The following is a 22,448-nucleotide window of genomic DNA, read 5'->3' as shown; positions in this document are numbered from 1 at the left end:
GACTTTCATTACGCTGAGGAATGTATGAGCATACTTTCTGTAGCAGTAGTAGTAGTAGTAGTACGAGTAGGAGTAGTTGTAGTAGTAGCAGGAATGGTAGAGAAACGCAGACTGTATTACAAACTCACGTATTCTCAATTAATTAACACTTTTTTTTCACTCAACATGCAATAATTCATGGCACTAAGAGCAATGTGTGGAATCTTCACAAGCATCTGCAAAAAACGAACGGAATGAAAAGACTACTTACTAGATTTTGCAATTTCTAGCTAGCCAGTACAGTGTCCGCACCCGGCTGAAGAACAAGAAAAGACGTCTCCAAGCGTTTAGTAATTAAGGAAAGATATGCCAAATAGCAATAGTATTAAACAGACGCTTCACTTCACGACCCAGGATACTTACGCCCGTATTCTGAAACAAACACGACAATATTCAAAAGCCACGGAGATGGTTAGCCGTGCTCTCAAGACTGTTACTCCTTTCCGTAATCTAGAAGTCTTGTAAATCTGTCACTCAAACCATTAAGAAAAAAAAAAAAAAACTTCAAAACCCGTATAGCTTTAACTAGAGCTTGATGAAATATTGGAGGTGTGGCGTAGTGGTGTTTCAGAATAGGGACCTTAGATTGGAGCGCTGGGACTGATGGGAAGATAAGACTGATGTATAAAGGGGTGTAGGAGGAGGTGGTGGTTATAAAGGAAAACACTAATCTCTCTCTCTCTCTCTCTCTCTCTCTCTCTCTCTCTCTCTCTCTCTCTCTCTCTCTTTCAGAATCTAGTAATTAATCGTCTATGCGTATTTTTTTTTTTTCTCTCTCTTTTCTTACTGTTATCTTTAGTATTTCCACGAGCTCGTTTTCTTTAAGGTCTATCATGGGGCACTCCTCTCGTTGCTTCTTTTTTCTCTGTTGTTTCCAAGTACTAGTGCGTCCTTCAGTAGATGGATACCTTTTGTTATATTCGTAATATGTACGGTTTCTGGTCTTTTGTAACTCTCTCTCTCTCTCTCTCTCTCTCTCTCTCTCTCTCTCTCTCTCTCTCTCTCTCTCTCTCTCTCTCTCTCATTTTTTGTTTCTCCTTACTCCAATCTGTCAAATTTTCCTCCGCGCTCTTCTTTTTTTCTTTTTTTCTTTTTTTTATCAGAAATGTGTATGTGTATGATTTATTGCAGGTTATTCAAAAATGTGTATTAACGGTTGAATCATGAATGGGCAGAGGAGAAGTCCGGCGCCCATTTATTTCCTCTCCCTCTTTCTTATCTTCCTCTATCTTCCATGTCCTAGTTCTTGCTATTTCCCTCCTTCGTTTCTCTTTCTCGCCTCCTCTGCTCCATCCACTCTTACCTAACTCATTCATGATACTTTTTTATCTTTCTTCTTTTTCTCTTTTTTTTATTTTGTTTCTGTTTGTTCACTTCCCTTCTTTCCGTTTTTTTCTCTCTCTTTATTCTGTCACACCTTTTCCTTTACTTCCCTCTCTTCTCTTCTCTTTTTTTTTCCTCTTCTATATCATTTTCTTACCTGCATTAACCTTCTTTTCACTTCATTTTCCTCTGTTTCTTTCGTTTTTCTTCCTTTTCCCCCATTCTCTCTCTCTCTTCCTTTTCCCCCATTCTCTCTCTCTCTCTCTCTCTCTCTCTCTCTCTCTCTCTCTCTCTCTCTCTCTCTCTCTCTCTCTCTCTCTCTCTCTCTCTCTCTCTCTCTCTCTCTCTCTCGTTATCTCCCACTTCCTGCCTTTCGCTACATATCATTCCAGCTTTAAAAGAAGATTAGATAAATTTATGGATTGGAATGATAGGTGGCACAGGAATTTATGTTTTACTCTGAGATTCCCACGTTGAGACTTGTTGGCTTCTTGCAGCTTCTTTTACGTTCATGGGATCCTCTGCTGGTAAACTCTGGAACTCCCTGCCTGCTTCTGTATCTCCCCCTTTCCTATGACTTGAGTTTTTGCAAGAGGATGGTTTCAAGGCATTTATTTATCCTCCAGTTTTAGATAATCCGTGTGGCTTTCTCTTTAGGGATTGGCACATCAGTGGGCTTTTTTCTATTTTTTTCTTCGTTTTTTTTTTTTTGTCCTAGTCGTATTCTCTTTTCCCTCGTCTCTTTTCTTTCTTATCCTGTAACTTTCACATGTGTCCTACGTTTATATTTATCTTATCGTCCTCCTCTTCTGCTGGTCTCTTCCCTCTCTTGCTTTCATCTCTTTTCTGTTAAACTGTACGTGTCTCTCCACCCATCTCTCTTCCCCTCTTCTGCCCTCTCCTCTCCCCTGCCCTCCCCTGGCCTCCCCTCCCTTCATCTCCCTCCAGCACGGTTCAGTAGCCTGTCATTATACGCTCCAGAGGCCCCGGGAAGGCGAGGGTGTGGGCGTGGCAGGTGCACTCAGGCACGCACACACCCTCAAAAAATTTGCCATTTATCGGAAAAACTCATGCACAGACACACACACACACACACACACACACACACACACACACACACACACACACACACACACACACACACACACACACACGAACTGTACGCTGCTTTGTATCTCTCTTGACAAACCTCCTACTGTTCCTCCTCCTCCTCCTCCTCCTCCTCCTCCTCCTCCTCCTCCTCCTCCTCCTCACCACCACCACCACAAACAACCCAGCAAGAATCAACAAGTCTACTGGTGTCTGTTCTTTCTTTATGTTCCTTTACGTTTCCTTTTCTTAATATATTACCATCACCTTCACCTAACCTAATATAACGCAACACCACAGTGCAATTTATCATGCAAAACACACACACACACACACACACACACACACACACACACACACACACACACACACACACACACACACACACACACACGACCTTAGGTGAATCACACACACCAGACAATACCTTTCAGTACCATGACAGCTGAGAGAGAGAGAGAGAGAGAGAGAGAGAGAGAGAGAGAGAGAGAGAGAGAGAGAGAGAGAGAGAGAGAGAGAGAGAGAATGTAGAGCAGCATCGTCAACAAATGGTGTGCTCCCGACAGGTGCTGCATCTGGACTGGGTGGCATCAACCCGGAGCTGTACAAGACAGACGAGCTGGAGGGGGACCTGGACCAGTACCCGGAGGACCACATAGGTCGCGTGTGGCTGCAGCTGGAGTACCACAGTGACGCAGAGAAGCTCCTCGTCACTCTCATCAAAGCGAAGAACCTCCCCAGCCGCCTCATTGGCTCCATCAACTCCTGCGACCCTTACGTCAGGTGAGTGAAGGAGTGAGTGATGGAGGGAGGAAGGGAGAGAGGGATGGAGGGATGGAAGGAGGGAAGGAAGGAAGGAGAGAGTGAGTTGTCTTGTAGGTTTGCTTTCATGTTTTCTTTTTTTTTATTCTTATTCTTTCCTTTTTTGTTATTTGTTTTTTCTTTCTTCTTTTCGTCCCTATTTCTTTTCTTTTTCCCTGTCGCTTTCTACCTTGTGCTTCTTTTTTTTGTTATCTTTTGTTTTTGCAGTTTCTTTTATCGTTGTTGTTATCATTTTGTTTTTTGTTGTTTTTGTTGCTGCTACTGCTGCTCTTATTGTTGTTGTTGTTATTATTATTATTATTATTATCATTATTATTATTATTATTATTATTATTATTATTATTATTATTATTATTATTATTATTATTGTCGTTATTATTATTATTATTATTATTATTATTATTATTATTATTATTATTGTTGTTGTTGTTGTCGTTATGATTATTATTATTATTATTATTATTATTATTATTATTATTATTATTATTATTATTATTATTATTATTATTATTATTATTATTATTATCCTTATTATTACTAATAGTAGTGGTAGTAGTAGTAGTAGTAGTAGTAGTAGTAGTAGTAGTAGTAGTAGTAGTAGTAGTAGCAGTAGTAGTAGTAGTAGTAATGATATTAGTATTATTATTGTTACTGTTATCATTTTGTTTTTTATTGTTCTCGTTGCTGGTGCTGCTGTTATTGTTTTTATTATTGTTATTATTATTATTATTATTATTATTATTATTATTATTATTATTATTATTATTATTATTGTTATTAGGTATTATTGTTATTATTATTATCATTATTATTATTAATATTATTATTATTATTATTATTATTATTATTATTATTATTATTATTATTATTATTGTTGTAATTATTATTATTATTATTATTATTATTATTATTATTATTATTATTATTATTATTATATTATTACACACACACACACACACACACACACACACACACACACACACACACACACACACACACACACACACCACACACACACACACACTCACAACACTACTCAGTGAACTAAATGACATTGCTTTCCTCTTTTGACAACCTCCTCCTCCTCCTCCTCCTCCTCCTCCTCTATCAGCATCCCTTCCTTCCGTCTGCTCACTCTTGGCACAATTTGATCACTTAGTGTCACGGCTCGGGAAGGAATTCAGATCACGTCGCATAAACACGTGTTCCTCTTCCTCTCCCTCATGTACAGCCACTCCCCACTGCGCCTCGTGTCTTCTTGAGCTCGTATTCAGAAACACTTTGCCCTCTCATCACGGCTATTTTTCAAAGGCCACAGAGACGAACAGCCGGATTCTCAGGAGTGTTTCTCCTGTTAATAATGTAGAAATCTTGTTAGTCTGTCACTATAACCGTAATATCATCCATAATACCCACCCCCTGTAGCTTCAACTAGAGCCCTTTCAAAGTAGTGGAAATACAATGTCGAAGTGTTTCAGAAAACAGTTCCTGCACTGCACTCCGCGACACCTCCAGTTGAGCTTGGCAGCGTCCTTCCACTCCGCACACCGTCAGGCTGCTCAAATATTTGCTCCACTTCCCTCCCCGTCGGAACGAGTAGGAAGCCCTCGAACCTGTCTTGCGGGAACCCTCCAGCGCCTGAGTAAATTGCCGAATACCGACAAGATAATGCGAAGGGAGGTGAACCAAGATTGGTAGCCCCGGGAAAGGAGGGAGCGGGAGGAGGAGGCAGCGGAACAAGGGTGATTCACAAAGCGGAAGGAAAGATGAAAGACAGGGGTTGCGAAACGTGTATAAAGGGAGATGAAGGTGGAAAAGATGATAATGATACACAGATAGTGATACGTAGAGGGAGTCAGAGGTATAGGAGAGGAGTGGAGGAAGGAAGGAAAGAAGGGAGATCGTGAATGGTGAGATGAAAGCTAGTGCAGGGGTAAAAGAGAGAGAGAGAGAGAGAGAGAGAGAGAGAGAGAGAGAGAGAGTAGAAACGTGAACAGATGGATGTGTTCGAGAAACAGGAAAGGCGAATTGATAAAAGGGGAGAGATAAGAGAGGAAAAGTTATGTATATTCAAGAGAGAGAGAGAGAGAGAGAGAGAGAGAGAGGAGGATTAAAAAAAATAGAGCAAGGCAAAAAGAGGAGTAAAGAGAGGTTGAAAGAGATGCTGAAAGGTGATGAAAGGGGTAGACGTGAAAGAGAGGACGAGTTACAGGGTTCAGCTGATTTAGAAAGACGTAGAAGACAAGAGAAAGAAAAAGTGAGAGAGAGAGAGAGAGAGAGAGAGAGAGAGAGAGAGAGAGAGAGAGAGAGAGAGAGAGAGAGAGTGCCAGTGGAACATTACCTATGATACAAACTAGACTCCATTTAATCTTTCTATCTCTTCCCCTTTATTTATTTTTTTCTTTTTTTATCAGTCTTTTTCTTTTTTCTCTCTTCCTTCCCTCTTTACTTCCCGCCTTCTCTCCCGGACCAATCTCCTTGCCCTCCACTTCCACCACCACCACCATCACCTCTTATCCACTCCTCTCGTCGTCTTCCCCTCCGGTTATCAAACAAAGACGCGCGTGTCATTATCTCGCGAATAGATAATATACCTCTCAACCGTCTCATGCATAATTAAGTCTCTCTCTCTCTCTCTCTCTCTCTCTCTCTCTCTCTCTCTCTCTCTCTCTCTCTCTCTCTCTCTCTCTCTCTCTCTCTCTCTCTCTCTCTTTCGATAAATAAATAGATAAATTGATAAATAGATAGACAGATAGGCAGATACTGTAGCTGCCTGGAGGCAGTTAAAGGATTTTAGACCCACACGGTGACGCGAATCGTTTATTGCATTCGGTCAAACCTGAAGACATACATAATAAATATAAGACGTGCGTAGCACTACTAACCATTACATACTGTATCAAAACCATTACATACTATATCAACATAATGCATCACTAATCATGGATTGTGCTAATTAGGGCAATCGACCCCTCGTAATACAGATATAGAACTCACGTGTTTGGGATCTTAAGGAGGCCTTTCACCAAGCAACGCCTGCGTCTGTATTGTAGTGGCCCGATCTTTCCTGGAGTAGTCACACCCTAACTCGGTGGCGGTACAAAGGAATCTGCCCCTCCGGGCTTCGTCCCTGCTGGCCCTCGGCGCCTCACGCCTGCCCATCTTACCCTTAGGTCAGAGATAGTTCCTGGGTGACCCATGTGTCTTATCTATCATCCTACACGCCATGTCATCAACTTTACCACGTAAACACGACCCTCACTACCTCTCTACAGCTAAGCTCTCTACAGCTAGTCCTTCCCACACAACTTCACTACTGCAATTAACTACTATAATGAATTCAGTTTCCTTAGTGTTATACATGCCTCATATTAGCCTCCACCGCCAGCCTCACAAGACCTTGTGAGGCGGCACGGCTGGCGATTACACTCCCCTCATTTACTTAACTTTCATAGCACCGGAACTTAAGACACTACTAACTTATTACACAAGTTCACTCCAACTGTCATAACACAGAACATGTTATTTAGCCAACATTGTGTTTGTTCTTCCATCATTACTTACATAACAGTTCCATAACCGCCAGCATCACTGTTGGCAGTAACAGATACATAAGTACATACATACATACATACATACATACATACGTACATACATACATAAATGGGTTATATTGGGGGTGACATTAGCAAAATTCTCAGGGTCAGTAATCAGGAGAAGAAAAGAAATAATGGGTTTAAGACAGATAAAAATTAGATAAAAAAAAAAAAAAAAGGAGATCGGAAGGAAATAGTTCTCAAATAGAGCGGAAGATGAATGGAATAGCGGCCAGTGGTTTCCAACCTTTTCGAATTCTCGCCCCCTCATTGAATGATAAGTTCCCTGCGCCCCCTCCACTCTGGTTTAAATACTGCTATTTACTGTCATAGTCGGCACAAGTCAGAGATAAATAAAATTATACAGTACATAATTATGTATGTATTCCTTAGTTACTTAGTAGCATTTGAAATCATTTATAATTGTATTTAGACAATAACATTTCATAATTCATATCTGAAATGTTTTCTCAATACTTAACCAATTATGTATTCCATCAAAATCAATAATGTTGATATATAATCATCTACTAAGTATTTTTTTCTACTTTATGAAGTGCTTACGCCCCCTGGCAGCCCTTCGTGGCCCCCTTAGGGGGGGGCGCGCCCCACAGGTTGGAAACCACTGGGACTCATTAGCCTCAGTAATCAGGCTGTTAATGCGTGCCGAGACAATAGGAAGCTTATAAAAGAACCTTAGATTAATATGATATAGAGAAAGATAAAACGTGGATATAAAGTATTTTTTGTAGGTCGTGTCACTTGTTGGAGCTTTCCTTTCTCTCTCTCTCTCTCTCTCTCTCTCTCTCTCTCTCTCTCTCTCTCTCTCTCTCTCTCTCTCTCTCTCTCTCTCTCTCCCGAAAAGATAAGCAACTCTATTTGGTTCATCAGTGGCGGCGGTGATGGTGGTGGTGGTGGTAGTAGTAATGGAGGTGGTCGCACTCTTAGTAGTAGTAGTAGTAGTAGTAGTGATTTCAGCTTGTATGTACTCTCTCTCTCTCTCTCTCTCTCTCTCTCTCTCTCTCTCTCTCTCTCTCTCTCTCTCTCTCTCTCTCTCTCTCTCTCTCTCTCTCTCTCTCTCTCTCTCTCTCTCTCTATCTATCTCCCCGGTGAAGGTCATGATGTATTTCGGGCACCTAATCAAGAAGGACAGTAATCACCGGAGAGCTCCACTTACCCCCTCCTATTGCTCGAGACTCCATCCTCTCAGTGCCTTAATATATATATATATATATATATATATATATATATATATATATATATATATATATATATATATATATATATATATATATATATATATATACACCTCTCAGTCCCCCCTCTGCCCCGTCTGGAGGATAAGGTGCTGGGAATGGAAGGAGAAGAGAGGGAAGAAAAAGGAAGAACGAGGAAGAGTGAGGGATGGAAGGAAGAGAAGGAAAGGAAGAAGGAAGAATGGTATAGAGATAGGTAGAAGATGAGGGAGGGAAAGGAAGTGATGTAGGAGAATGAGGAAGAGGGAGTAATAGAAATGGAAGAAGAGAAGGAGGTTGGTAAAGGATATACAAGGAAGAGAACGAGGAATGAAAGACTAAAAAAGAGAAGAAGGGAAGGAGAAAGGAAGTGATATACGAGAAGGAGGAAGAGGAAGGAAAAGAACGAAGGAAGGAAGGAGATACAAGAAGAGAAGACGAGGAAAGAATTAAGCATCAATGGAAGATGTAAAAAAAAATATGAAGGAGTGAAATAAGAGAAGAGAAGAAAACGGGGAGCAACAGAATTGAAGGAATAGGAAGAAGACGAAGAAAAAATAATGAAAAAAAGAAGAATGAAGAGAGGAAAAGAAAAAAACAGAAGAATCAACGTATCACGAAATTTCAAACCCAAATCAGAATGCAAAGGATAAAACACAACAAAAAGATGAAGGAGAAGAAGGAAGAAGAAACGGATAAAGAAGAGATGGAAAAGGAAACAGGCAAGGACAAAAGAATCAGAAAACAAGAAAATTAAATATAGAATTAAACTAGGAAGGAAGAAACGACAGAACATTGGAAGAAGAGAAGTGAAGAGAGAGGGAAAGATAAGAAAAGAAGAAGAAATACAGGAGGTCGAGGAAAAGAAGGAGGAGGAGGAGGAAGAGGAGAAAGAGATGGAGAGAGCGAAAAAAAAATAACAGAAACATCACAAAAGCAAGAGAATAAAGAACTAAAATTACGTTACGAAGGAAGAAATGACGAGAAAAAACGGAAAGTGGAAAAGAGAAAAAGGAGAAAGAAAAGAGAGAGAAAAAAAAGGAAAAGGAGAATAGGATACCACGAAAACAAGAGAATAAAGAACTAAAATTTAATTACAACGGAAGAAAGGACAAGAAAATACCGGAAAGAAGAAACAGGAAAGGAAAAAGGAGAAAGACAGAAAGAAGGGAGGAGGAGGAAGAGAGTAGGATGCAAATTTTTTAAAACACAAGACATATACTACATTTTCCTCCTCGTCAGCCGGCGGCCTTGTTCCGGGTTGTGCATAGTAATGAGAAGCTTGAAAAGTACAAGGTAACAAGAGGTTGGAACTGGAATGGGAGTGAGGTGGTGGTGAGGTGGTGAAGCCAAAGGGAGAGGGAGCAGGTGAGAAAAGTCTTGGGAAAGTGGGAAAAGTGAGTAGGTAAAAGAACTGCAAAAACAAGAGAGTACAAGGAAGAAAACGTTAAAGGTGAAGAACGTAGATTAAGGAAAAGGAACGGAGAAAAGCGAGGTGAAAGTTAATGTAGTGAAGACTTAGTAGAGAGAAATGAAAAGTAGGGAAAAATGGGAAAAAAATGAAAAAACAGAAGAGGTGAGGGAAGAAGACGTGAAAGATGAGGAAAGTAGATTAGGAAAAGAAATAGAAAAATGCAATGGAAAAATTGATGTACGTAGTGACGAGTTTGCACTTAGTAGAGAAAAATGAAAAGAATATCTTCAGAGAAAATGGGGAAAAGTGCAAGAAAGAAAAGGAAAAACAAAAGGGGTAAGAGAAGAAGACGGGAAAGGTGAGAAATGTAGATTAGGAACGGAAACAGAAAATATAAGGAAAAAAGTTAATGTAGTGGAGTATTAGTAAATAGAAAAGAGAAATGAGAAGTAATGGAAACTGAAAGAAAGAAATTTGAAGAACATGTGAGAAACTAATAAGTAGAAGGAAGGGAAGAGTGAGTAAATCAGACAAAAAAGATAGAGAATAAAAATCATGAAGGAAGAATGAGTACATGGGTAAGAAAGAGGAAGTAGATTAGAGGGATGGGGAATATGCGAGAGAAGAATAAGGGGAAGCTAAACTCGGAAAGAAATGGGGAATAGCTGAATAAGAGCAATTGGAAAGAAGAAGAAATAGATTGAGACAGAAATAGAACCGTTGACTTGCAAGAAGAATGTGGTTTTCATTAATTTGGTTTCCTCTCTCTCTCTCTCTCTCTCTCTCTCTCTCTCTCTCTCTCTCTCTCTCTCTCTCTCTCTCTCTCTCTCTCTCTCTCTCTCTCTCTCTCTCTCTCTCTCTCTCTCTCTCTCCACAACCTGTTGTTCATCTCTCGGGATTGAAAGTTTGTCTTCTCTTTTCTTTTCTTTTCTTGGCTTGAACTTTTCTTTTCATTTGCCTCAGCTCTTTCCTCCATCATCAATTAGTGTCTCTCTTCCCAACCCAGTCTTCCTTCATTCTTAGGTTAATTTTCCTCATTGATTTCTAACTCTTCTAACACTCTATCCTCTTCTCTCCCCTTGCCTCCCAGTCATCCTTAATTAATGGGTTCATTTTCCTTACTCGCTTCTAACCCTTCCACTGCTTCTAACACTGTCCTTTCCCTTACCTTCCCTCTTCTCCCATCCCAGTCTTCCTTCATTCGTAGATTAATTTTCCTCACTCATTTCTAACTCCTGTACTGTTCCTGGTACTCTCCTTTTCCCTAACGCTTTTTTTTTCCTCTGAACCACCTCTTCTCACAGACAGCCTCGTAAGGATCAGTAGGTCTTCTGTTGTTTGTTCTTCTTTTTGTGTTCCCCTTCCTCGAACTGCTTCCTGATTAACAATTTTGCACCTTTTTTGTCATGTTGATTCCTCTCATTTTAATTCCTTTGTTTTCATCCGTATGCCAGCCTGCCTTCACGCATTGCTGGCCTCCCTTGTTTTCTATGCATTTCTATGTATTTCCCCGCCCTTTGTCTCACAGCATCACTTTCAAGCAGGACCCTGAAAGCCCCTCTTGGAGTCTGGAAGCCGTTGGAGATGACAGGCGAGATCTCAGGTAAAGGAGAAGGAAACATAACAAACACGGGAGGCCAGTAACACATTTGAGAGAGGTAGTATATCTTTAACTCATTTTTGCTTTTATTCCCTCTATATCTAACACCGCCTCTCTCTCTCTCTCTCTCTCTCTCTCTCTCTCTCTCTCTCTCTCTCTCTCTCTCTCTCTCTCTCTCTCTCTCTCTCTCTCTCTCTCTCTCTCTCTCTCTCTCTTCCTCCTGGCAGACTCTACCTGATGCCTGACGAGCGGCGTTACCTGCAGACCAAGATACGAAAGAAGACTTGCAATCCACGCTTTGATGAGACGTTTGGCTTCCAGGTAAGAAAGGAAACACAGAAATAAGCGTTCTCTCTCTCTCTCTCTCTCTCTCTCTCTCTCTCTCTCTCTCTCTCTCTCTCTCTCTCTCTCTCTGCCTTGACTGTTAAAGTAGAAATAATGGACTTAATTAACACATCTTGAGTAATTAAGGTGGACAGAGAGAGAGAGAGAGAGAGAGAGAGAGAGAGAGAGAGAGAGAGAGAGAGAGAGAGACATTTGATTTGGCAGTGAAGTTAATTATAAGTGCAGGCAGTGGACAGATAGTGTATAATTATTGGCACATTTACTGTTATCACCGCCGCCGCCGCCGCCTCCACCACCACCACCAGCATCGTCATCACCACCACCACCACCACCATCACCACCTGCTCCACCACCATAACCACCACCGCCACATCCATCATCATAAAAAAACATCGACAACAACAACAACAACAACAACAACAACAACATCGACAACAGCAACAAGAACATCGACAACAACAGCATCGACAACAACAACAACAACAACAACAACAACAACAACAATAACAATAACAACAACAACAGCTGCACAATACCTTTCATTTCAAATTTGTTAGAACCAGGCCTTCCCTTTCTTCCCTTCCTCTTATTTTCATTCCCCGCTGCTCTCTCTCTCTCTCTCTCTCTCTCTCTCTCTCTCTCTCTCTCTCTCTCTCTCTCTCTCTCTCTCTCTCTCTCAGCCACTTTGTAAGCATTGCCAGAGGACAGTAATGACAGTAATGACAAAGGAGGAGGAGCAGGAGGAGGTGGTGGTGGACATGAAGTAAGTACCGTAGTATCGGCGACAAAGGAGAGCAAAGAAGACCAATGTGAGGAAGAAATAGCCTTAGGGCGACGTCTAGCGGTGACAGAGGCCGCCATCAGAGAAGAGGGAGTGTGGCGTGGGGTGGTGAGTGGCTCTGGCAGAAGGAAGCAAGACGAGGAGGGTTGTAGCAAGGCACCGGAAAAGAGACGCCGCTCGGGTAATTACGTGCAATCTGAAACGTAATCTCGTTAGCTGGGCACAGTGACGAGATTACGGCGGCGAGAGGCAATGTTGAGCGATCTTGGGGTAAGGCGGCACGCGGCGAGACGTTTCCTGGAGATGTGGACGAAGTGGAAGGTACAGCGTAATTATTAGATACTCCAACGATGCCCCGGTGCGAGGTGTTGCCGCGTGTGTAGGATGTAGGAGGGAAGATTTTTGAAGTAACGAAGAAGGTAGTGTTTATTAATGGGGCAGCAGGGAGGATCTACTGTGGAAAGTTTATAGGCACGCGTGCTGTATTTGCTGGGAATAAAGGATGCATCTCAGCATTGCATGGAAAGGCGAAAGAATTTGTTGGCATGCAGCAGCGCTAAGACGCCAAACAGCATATAACAGGCATCGGGGAGGGAACCTTGACGAAGATGCTGATACTTATCTCATATATAGCTTGACCCCTTCAGTCTGGTTTGTAGACAGTGATCCCATTCCCTTTCTCCCCGCGAGTCAGGCCGCGGCAGGGATGGCTCCCCACCAGCGTTCTCGCCCTGCTCCTGAAAATTAAATTAATAAATAAGTATGTAAAAATGCGTTGTCGCTGTTAATGTTTTCGCTACATACACCATAGATGTTTTTCTTCCAGACCCAGTAGAAGCTTAATGATTATGTAGCCGGGCACGAGCCACTACACTAGCCCAACACGAATCAACACAATCACATCACCGTCCCGTGAGAGTTTGGTGATTCTTCTCCATTTCAGTAGTGTTACGGATAGACGAAGTTGTCTTTTATCCTTGTACAGTATGTTGCCCCCGCGGGACGTGACCCCCATCAAGCTTGCAATGTGAGAGTGACCAGCGGCGGATGATCTTTGTCCCCTTAGGAGTGTCTGGGAGGGCAGGGGAGGAGCTGGGGTGATAGATGAGGCCATCATTTATTACTTCGACTTTTGGAGACCCAGAGTGCTTTCACGAAGAGATGAAGGGAAGGTTCACCACCGTTGACTTGATGCCTCCTTTGTTATTATGAGATATCAGTATCGAGGCTTCTTGCAATACCCACTTGTACTCTTGTGTGTGTGTGTGTGTGTGTGTGTGTGTGTGTGTGTTTGTCTGTCCGCCTTTTCGTCTGTCTGTCTGTTTGCAGGTTTGCCTGTCTGCCTGTCTGTCTATTTCCCTGTCTGTCTGTTAATCTCACACAGCCCACCACCACCCACAGGTCACCGCCAAGGAGCTGGAGGACCGGGCGCTCAAGCTTACCTTCTATGACGTGGACAGGGATAAGAAGCACCAGGTGATCGGCCACGTCCTGATCCTCCTCAAGGTGAGCCTCGTCCCTCCCTTGCACCTCACCAAACCATGCACCTCTGCCTCACCTCACGCTTACTATCTTAACCCAAGTGATGTATAATGAAGACACGAATTGGATTTTAAAAAGCTGTCATGTATCAACAGTCATCAGACCTCAAAGCTAAACGTTAATATTTATCTTTTATAGTTATTACCACCAGCACGATATCTTTATCTTGTCCTATCACTCCAGTCCCTCCTCAGGATCCCCCTAAGCGAAGGTGCCTCTGGCGTTTTGCCTCTGCTAGTTGGGGGGACCTGAGGAGGTATTTTGCTGATTTTCCTTGGAATGACTACTGCTTCCGTGTCAGAGACCCGTCTTTGTGTGCTGAGCGCATAACAGAGGTGATGGTGTCTGGCATGGAGGCGTACATTCCTCACTCTTTTTCTCGTCCTAAACCTTCTAAACCTTGGTTTAACACAGCTATACATGATAGAGAGGTGGCCCACAAAAGGTACTTAAGCCTTCCATCACAAGAATCTCATGCACTTTATATTTCTGCCCGGAACCATGCCAAGTCTGTTCTCCAACTAGCCAAAAACTCCTTCATTAACAGAAAATGTCAAAACCTTTCAAGATCTAACTCCCCTCGTGATTTCTGGCATCTAGCCAAAAATATCTCCAATAACTTTACTTCTTCTTCTTTCCCTCCTCTACTTCAACCAGATGGCACCACTGCTACCACATCTATTTCTAAAGCTGAACTCTTTGCTCAAACCTTTGATAAAAACTCTACCTTGGACGATTCTGGGCTTGTTCCTCCCTCTCCTCCACGCTCTGACTACTTCATGCCACCTATTAAAATTCTTCGCAATGATGTTTTCCATGCCCTCGCTGGCCTAAACCCTAAGAAGGCTTATGGACCTGATGGGGTCCCTCCTATTGTTCTCCGAAACTGTGCCTCCGTGCTTGCACCTTGCCTAGTCAAACTCTTTCAGCTCTGTCTGTCAACATCTACCTTTCCTTCTTGCTGGAAGTTTGCCTACATTCAACCTGTTCCTAAAAAGGGTGACCGCTCTAATCCCTCAAACTACCGTCCTATTGCTTTAATTTCCTGCTTATCTAAAGTTTTTGAATCTATCCTCAACAGGAAGATTCTTAAACATCTATCACTTCACAACCTTCTATCTGATCGCCAGTATGGGTTCCGTCAAGGCCGCTCTACTGGTGATCTTCTGGCTTTCCTTACTGAGTCTTGGTCATCCTCTTTTAGAGATTTTGGTGAAACTTTTGCTGTTGCCTTGGACATATCAAAAGCCTTTGATAGAGTCTGGCACAAAGCTTTGATTTCCAAACTACCCTCCTACGGTTTCTATCCTTCTCTCTGTAACTTCATCTCAAGTTTCCTTTCTGACCGTTCTATTGCTGCTGTGGTAGACGGTCACTGTTCTTCTCCTAAATCTAATAACAGTGGTGTTCCTCAGGGTTCTGTCCTGTCACCCACTCTCTTCTTATTATTCATTAATGATCTTCTAAACCAAACTTTTTGTCCTATTCACTCCTACGCTGATGATACCACCCTGCACTTTTCCACGTCTTTTCATAGACGTCCAACCCTTCAGGAGGTAAACATATCACGCAGGGAAGCCACAGAACGCCTGACTTCTGATCTTTCTAAATTTCTGATTGGGGCAGAGCAAACTTGGTATTGTTCAATGCCTCAAAAACTCAATTCCTCCATCTATCAACTCGACACAACCTTCCAGACAACTATCCCCTCTTCTTCAGTGACACTCAACTGTCCCCCTCTTCTACACTGAACATCCTCGGTCTATCCTTTACTTATAAACTGAACTGAAAACTTCACATCTCATCTCTAGCTAAAACAGCTTCTATGAAGTTAGGTGTTCTGAGACGTCTCCGCCAGTTTTTCTCACCCCCCCCAGCTGCTAACTCTGTACAAGGGCCTTATCCGTCCATGTATGGAGTATGCTTCACATGTCTGGGGGGTTCCACTCATACTGCTCTTCTAGACAGGGTGGAATCAAAAGCTTTTCGTCTCATCAACTACTCTCCTCTGACTGACTGTCTTCAGCCTCTCTCTCACCGCCGCAATGTTGCATATCTAGCTGTCTTCTACCGCTATTTTCATGCTAACTACTCTTCTGATCTTGCCAACTGCATGCCTCCCCTCCTTCCGCGGCCTCGCTGCACAAGACTTTCTTCTTTCTCTCACCCCAATTCTGTCCACCTCTCTAACGTAAGAGTTAACCAATATTCTCAATCATTCATCCCTTTCTCTGGTAAACTCTGGAACTCCCTGCCTGCTTCTGTATTTCCACCTTCCTACGACTTGAATTCCTTCAAGAGGGAGGTTTCAAGACACTTATTCATCAATTTTTGACCACTGCTTTGACCCTTTTATGGGACTGGCATTTCAGTGGGCATTTTTTTTATTAGATTTTTGTTGCCCTTGGCTAGTATCCTTCCTACATAAAAAAAAAAAAAAGCAGGCGGCGAAGGTTGATTCAGACCCACACGATGACACGAATCATTTATTGAATCCCATTGAATCCGGTTGGGTGCGCTTGAATTCGGTTGGATCCGCTTGAATTCGGTCAAAACCTGAAAACATACATTAATGATCATAGACAATATTTTATATGAATAATTTGTGTAATACAGGTATGATTCTGCACGTTACTTATAGTAAAATGTATTCTTACACAGACAGTTGTTACACTTACGTGTTTGGGTCTTGGGGTAATCGTTAAGTAACGTGCACGCCCTTTCTGACAGGTGCTCTAGGTAGGTCTATCTATTTCTGTCTTTGCGCCGACACACGTTCTCCCTGCACGAGTGTCCTCAGCAAAGTGTCCCTATCGTCCTCAGTTACTGCCTGGGTTCCTACCCTGTGCATCGTTATCCATTAGCGACGGCGATGAGGCCGGCCTCATCTTAGCCTCATTTCATAACAAGCATCCTTCATCTCCTTTTTTTTTTTTTTTTTTTATGTAGGAAGGACACTGGCCAAGGGCAACAAAAATCTAATAAAAAAAATGCCCACTGAAATACCAGTCCCATAAAAGGGTCAAAGCAGTGGTCAAAAATTGGTGGATAAGTGTCTTGAAACCTCCCTCTTGAAGGAATTCAAGTCATAGGAAGGTGGAAATACAGAAGCAGGCAGGGAGTTCCAGAGTTTACCAGAGAAAGGGATGAATGATTGAGAATACTGGTTAACTCTTGCATTGGAGAGGTGGACAGAATAGGGGTGAGAGAAAGAAGAAAGTCTTGTGCAGCGAGGGCGCGGAAGGAGGGGAGGCATGCAGTTAGCAAGATCAGAAGAGCAGTTAGCATGAAAATAGCGGTAGAAGACAGCTAGATATGCAACATTGCGGCGGTGAGAGAGAGGCTGAAGACAGTCAGTTAGAGGAGAGGAGTTGATGAGACGAAAAGCTTTTGATCATCAACATTACATCAACACTACCTCAACACCGACCGCACAAGAAATTCGCTGACTTAGGCCTCGTCTTGGTCCTCGCCCTGATCTCCAGGTCCTTTCCTTCCTCACTGACAAACTCGCTTGCACAACAACAACAACCTCTTTCACTCTCGGCGGTAACAACAGTATTAAACCTCTTCCCAAACCGTGCAGGTGATCCAGCACTCATCCATTCTAAATTCGTGTTTATCTCAGTATTTGTCTTCTCCTGTTTCGTTTTTGTATCAAGGTTACATAACCAATCCATGCGCCGCCAGTCTTTGATATATGATGTAATCTGACAGGGGAGAATTGCAACATTCTATCTACGTATTTACAAATATTGTTGTGTTTCCTTTCAACATGTCATGGAAATGCCACTTTGCCTTGCCCACCTAAGCCTTAATACCCCTTTATTTGATTATTTTGTGTTGTTAGACAGCTTTTCATATGCCTTTATCCCGCCATAGGAGCTGGGGGAGTGGGAGGGGAAGCGGCTGCTGCGGCGCGACCTGGAGCGGGAGGTGAGCCTCAGCCCGCGGGAACTGGGCCAGCTGGAGGTGTCCCTGGGCTACAATGACAACCTCGAGCGTCTCACTGTAACCGTGGTGACAGCATGCAGCTCAAGGTAACCCTCCCTTCCCACACACACGTGCAGCCTCATGCTCATAAACTCATAAATATAAATATATATAAATAAATAAGTAATGAGATCACACGAGTTGCTATTTGAGCACCAACTAACTGAGGCTAATGATTATTCCGTGTATTTGTCATTGCATGTTCTTCTAAATAATGTAACCTATTAATCTGTGTGTGTGTGTGTGTGTGTGTGTGTGTGTGTGTGTGTGTACGTAAAGGAAGTTAGTCTCAGGTGTGTCTTTACATTCATTACAGGTGGAGAAGGAACTCAGACAGGAGAAGAATGAGTTCCAGGTCAGAATATCCCTCATGCACCAGGCCAAGGTTAGATATTCAGCGTGTAATAATATTGAAAATAGTAGCAGTAGTAGTAGTAGTAGTAGTAGTAGTAGTGGTAGTAGTAGTAGTAGTAGTAGTAGTAGTAGTAGTAGTACTGCTTGATGGGTTTATTTTTTGCTTGAATAGGTGCGTAGGTAGTTTTAGCACATCTATCAATCATAACAGAGCATCTACCTTAACTTTTCACCTGTGCTTACTACTAACCTTTCACGAGGGACGGCTGTGTACCCTTAAAACACGTGTACCACCACTAGGTAGCGGGATGGCTTTAAAATTCAAGCGTAGAAGCAGATGTATGTGTAAGGCAGCCACTGTTATGTTTGCTTACTCATTCCCACTATGATCGTCACTGATGTGTTGTAATACTGAGAAGATAGAAACATAATAATATCTGACATAATGGGACCATATTCTGAAACACTTCTGGCCGCACCTAGATTGCTTTCAAAAAGTTCTAGTTGAGTTTTTAAAGGAGTTGTTACGGTTCTGATGACAGATTAACAATATCTATACATTAATAACAGGAGAAACTCTTGAAAACCCGGCTAATTATCTCTGTAGCCTTTGAAAATACTTATGGTGATAAAGCAAAGTGTTTCTGAGAGAGAGTAGAACAGAGGGGGAAAGAGAGGCCTGTATTCAGAAACGCTTTGCTCTCTCACCACTATTTTCAAAACCACAGGGGTGATTAACCGCGTCCTCACGAGTGTTTCTCATATCAAAAATGTAAAAATATTGACAATTTATTAGAACCATAACAGCAATTTTAGAAAACCTTGTAACTTCAACTAGAGCATTTTGAAAGTAAACTAGGTGCAGCAAGATGTGTTATAGAATGGATGTGTGGATAGAAGTAGCTGAGGGATCTGTTATAGCGGCCACGTGCAAGGGCGTAAGGAAGGGACAGGTAGCAAGGATGTACATGGGCGTGGCTTCTGCAGGTGGTGAAGACGAAGAAGACAGCAGTGGTGAAGAGCGGAGACTCGCCATCCTTCAACGAGAGCTTCCACTTCAAGGTCACCCCGGACGCCCTCGACACCACCTCCGTCAGCATCGTGGTCACCGTGGGGAAGAAGTCAGGTTAGTGAACACACACATACACACACACACACACACACACACACACACACACACACACACACACACATTTCATTTTTTTTTATTCTTAAGTTACCAGTGGGATTTGAACGTTTGTGTCCAACAATCAATGTTCTCAAGACGTCACTCTATCCACTAGGCCATGGGAACAACAACAACAACAACAACAACAACAACGACACACACACACACACACACACACACACACACACACACACACACACACACACACACACACACTTACAGATTTTTTTTTCTTTTTTTCTTTTTTACCTTTGTCCTCCTCTGCTATATATTTCCGTCCGTCTATTCTTTGTCCATCTTTCTGTTCGTCTATCTCCGTAATCTCGTCAGTGTGTTAATCTGTCTCTGTATCCATATATCTTTACGTTTGTCTGAGTATTTATGTACCTGTCTGTTTATCTTTTGTGTCTGTCTGTCCATCTTACTGTCTATCACACACACACATACATACTAATAGGTAAGATTAAAAGTTATCTCTCTCTCTCTCTCTCTCTCTCTCTCTCTCTCTCTCTCTCTCTCTCTCTCTCTCTCTCTCTCTCTCTCTCTCTCTCTCTCTCTCTCTCTCGCAGAACACCGTTGAGAATAAAGAGAATGTATTGAGTGCAAGGGGTTGTTTCTTACCTCTATCAGTGTCACGTCCACCTTTGTGTTCCTGTTGTTCTTAATGTATTATTATTTTTATTATTATTATTATTTTTGTCATTTTTATAATTGTTGTTGTTGTTGTTGTTGTTCTTGTTGTTGCCGTTGTTGCTGTTATTATCATTTATTATTATTATTATTATTATTATTATTATTATTACTATTATTATTATTATTATTATTATTATTATTATTATTATTATTATTACTATTATTATTATTATTATTATTATTATTATTATTATTATTATTATTATTATTATTATTATTATTATTACCATTATTATTATTATTACTACTATCATCATCATCGTATAAAAGTTATTCTTTTAAATGTCCGTTAATGTTAACTAAAAATGTCACAAGCCACTTTACAACCATTATGAACAGACCGTCCTTGCCCTGTATATACTTTTTTCTTTCTTTTTTTTTTCAAGACTGTATTTTCTTTTCTGTTCTTTCCATCTTTTTGCACGTGTCTCGTGTGACTCTCCCAAGAGCACCATTAAAGTAGTCGTGAAGCGACGCGCCACGAGCTGCTCATACTTAAGACTCTTTAAGCGAAAACATCTGGAAAATGGTGTGCTGAGGCGACCCTGCATGATATTAACAGTGACAAGACGCGTTGCCTCCACATTAGCATGCAGTGTGTGTTCCCTTACCCCATCATGATTCCACTTGTGTCATGCTTGGCTTTGTTATTGGTAGCATTACATTTACAATTGTCTGCTGCTGTAAAGAAAAGGAAAGACGCAGATGGGTGAATAATGCAAGAAAAGACATTAGTAAAGCAATGAAACTTTGCTGAAAGACCGACTAATAGTTAGTGAGCCAAAGGATTATATAAACTATATATGAATAAACAGTGACCACGATTTACCAAAGATTTACTCAAATTATTTAGAATAAAAGAAAATAGAAAAAGCATCTTACATTGGTTTCCTAATATAATCAAAATAGCACCTCACCAAGATATCGCAACGTGAATGCATCATTCTCATCAGAGCCATCCCCTCAGTTCTGTGATTTTTTTTTTTTTTTTCAGTTTTTTTTTTTTCTGAGTGATTTTTTTTTACGTATTTTTTTCTCCTTTTTTGACGCAATTCTAGGTTTTTTTTTATCTCCTTTTTTACGTAATTTCGGGTAGTCACCGGCTTTTTAACTAAAATACATTCAATATTTTCATGTCTTTTGCTTTCACTTGCCTCAGTGTAGATAAGTCCTCATCAGTGCGCATACACTGGAATTCGTCGGTCCTCTTTCATGACGCTGATGGCGAGGATGTCATTCAGCGGCTGGCAGGACACACAACGACAGTGTTGTGCTCACCACGCACTACCTTCACACCACACTACCCATCTATGGCGCAGGAAAAGATTAAAAATTGTCTATACGTGTACTGCGTTATTCATTTATAATCTACTTATTTTTTTCAGTACAATCCCCACACTGTCAATAATATTAAACAACTTTAATCGTGTAGAAGCGAGTAGAACACTTCATTTTTCTTTTATTTCCATGTCATTCCAAACCGCTTAACTTTTTAGCAGTGAAACTTGGTGGCTCGGAGTTACGGGAAAGTTGTGAGGCTTCTTTAATATTCTAACTGTATAGGAGGCGACGGTGGCCAGTTTTACTGAGTCAGGGAAAGAGGAAGAGTGGAGAAGACGTGGTGGTGGTGGTGGTGGTGGTGATGAGTAGTGACTGGATTAACTAATGAATAAATTGAACAAGGGTTAAACCGAATCCTTATAGAGGTGGGGTTAGTCTCCTTGTAGGTTTGGTGGAGTCCGTGGGGGAAGCATAAACATGATGAGGGTCAAGCCATGTCATCTTGCGTAGTTGTGATGTGAAAGTCTGCCCTTATTACTACACTACCACCACTTCTACTACTACTACTACTACTACTACTACTACTACTACTACTACTTAAGCTAACAATGATGCTGTAACAACAACGACGACGACCAGAGCGATAATTACTCTTACTGTTGCTAATAACGATATCAATACTGGAAGAATAACTACTACTACTACTACTACTACTACTACTATTACTACTACTACTACCACCACCATCACTACTAACCACCTTCTTTCCCCTCTACAGATAACGTGGTGGGTCGCGTCCAGATGGGGTCCTTCATGTTTGCGCGGGGTCGGGCGCTGGAACACTGGAACCAGATGTTAGCAAAGAAGCGGCAGCAAGTGAAGCAGTGGCACACCCTCACCTAGACCTTCCCCAGCCGTCCCCCGCCACTCAGCCTCCTTCCTTACAGCCATCTAGCTTCCTTACTTCTCTCCTCTCTTCTCTTTCGTCCCCCTTTCTCCGTTTCGTGTTCTTTGCCTCTCTCACACTCCTCTCTATCCGCTTTAGTAGATATTCACCTCTCTACACCCACCTCGTGTCCTTACTTACTTTCTCTCCTGTTTGTTGAATGCTATTCATGCCTTTTTTCGTATCTTTCTCGCTCAGCGCTACTAGTTTCTCCATCCATCTATTTG

General features: G+C 41.8%; 1 protein-coding gene and 1 long non-coding RNA gene across 3 annotated transcripts in view; one reads left to right on the top strand and one right to left on the bottom strand.

Moving 5' to 3' along the window:
* LOC135101530 (synaptotagmin-15-like) overlaps window positions 1–19,259 on the top strand; it is a 101,859-nt gene extending 82,600 nt beyond the window's left edge. The window contains exons 3-9 of one of the 2 annotated variants that reach the window (XM_064005618.1): window positions 3,018–3,234; window positions 11,047–11,121; window positions 11,346–11,439; window positions 13,646–13,750; window positions 17,669–17,826; window positions 18,096–18,164; window positions 19,121–19,259. In XM_064005618.1, the coding sequence (XP_063861688.1) occupies window positions 3,018–3,234; window positions 11,047–11,121; window positions 11,346–11,439; window positions 13,646–13,750; window positions 17,669–17,826; window positions 18,096–18,164; window positions 19,121–19,127 (725 nt within the window). In that variant the 3' untranslated portion in view covers window positions 19,128–19,259. The remainder of the gene's footprint in view (window positions 1–3,017; window positions 3,235–11,046; window positions 11,122–11,345; window positions 11,440–13,645; window positions 13,751–17,668; window positions 17,827–18,095; window positions 18,165–19,120) is intronic. The other variant, XM_064005619.1, reaches the window with a different exon arrangement.
* Window positions 16,219–17,635, bottom strand: LOC135101531 (uncharacterized). Its single transcript, XR_010269298.1, has 3 exons — window positions 17,205–17,635; window positions 16,465–16,629; window positions 16,219–16,342 (listed from the first exon to the last, which is right to left on the bottom strand). It is a non-coding gene; the product is annotated as an uncharacterized LOC135101531 (long non-coding RNA).
* Window positions 19,260–22,448: the final 3,189 nt, after the last annotated feature.

Source organism: Scylla paramamosain, chromosome 6 (genome assembly GCF_035594125.1).
Source record: "Scylla paramamosain isolate STU-SP2022 chromosome 6, ASM3559412v1, whole genome shotgun sequence".
NCBI lineage: Eukaryota > Metazoa > Arthropoda > Malacostraca > Decapoda > Portunidae > Scylla > Scylla paramamosain.
The sequence above is the reverse complement of the archived record's forward strand: the minus strand, read 5'-3'. Positions and strand labels throughout refer to the sequence as shown.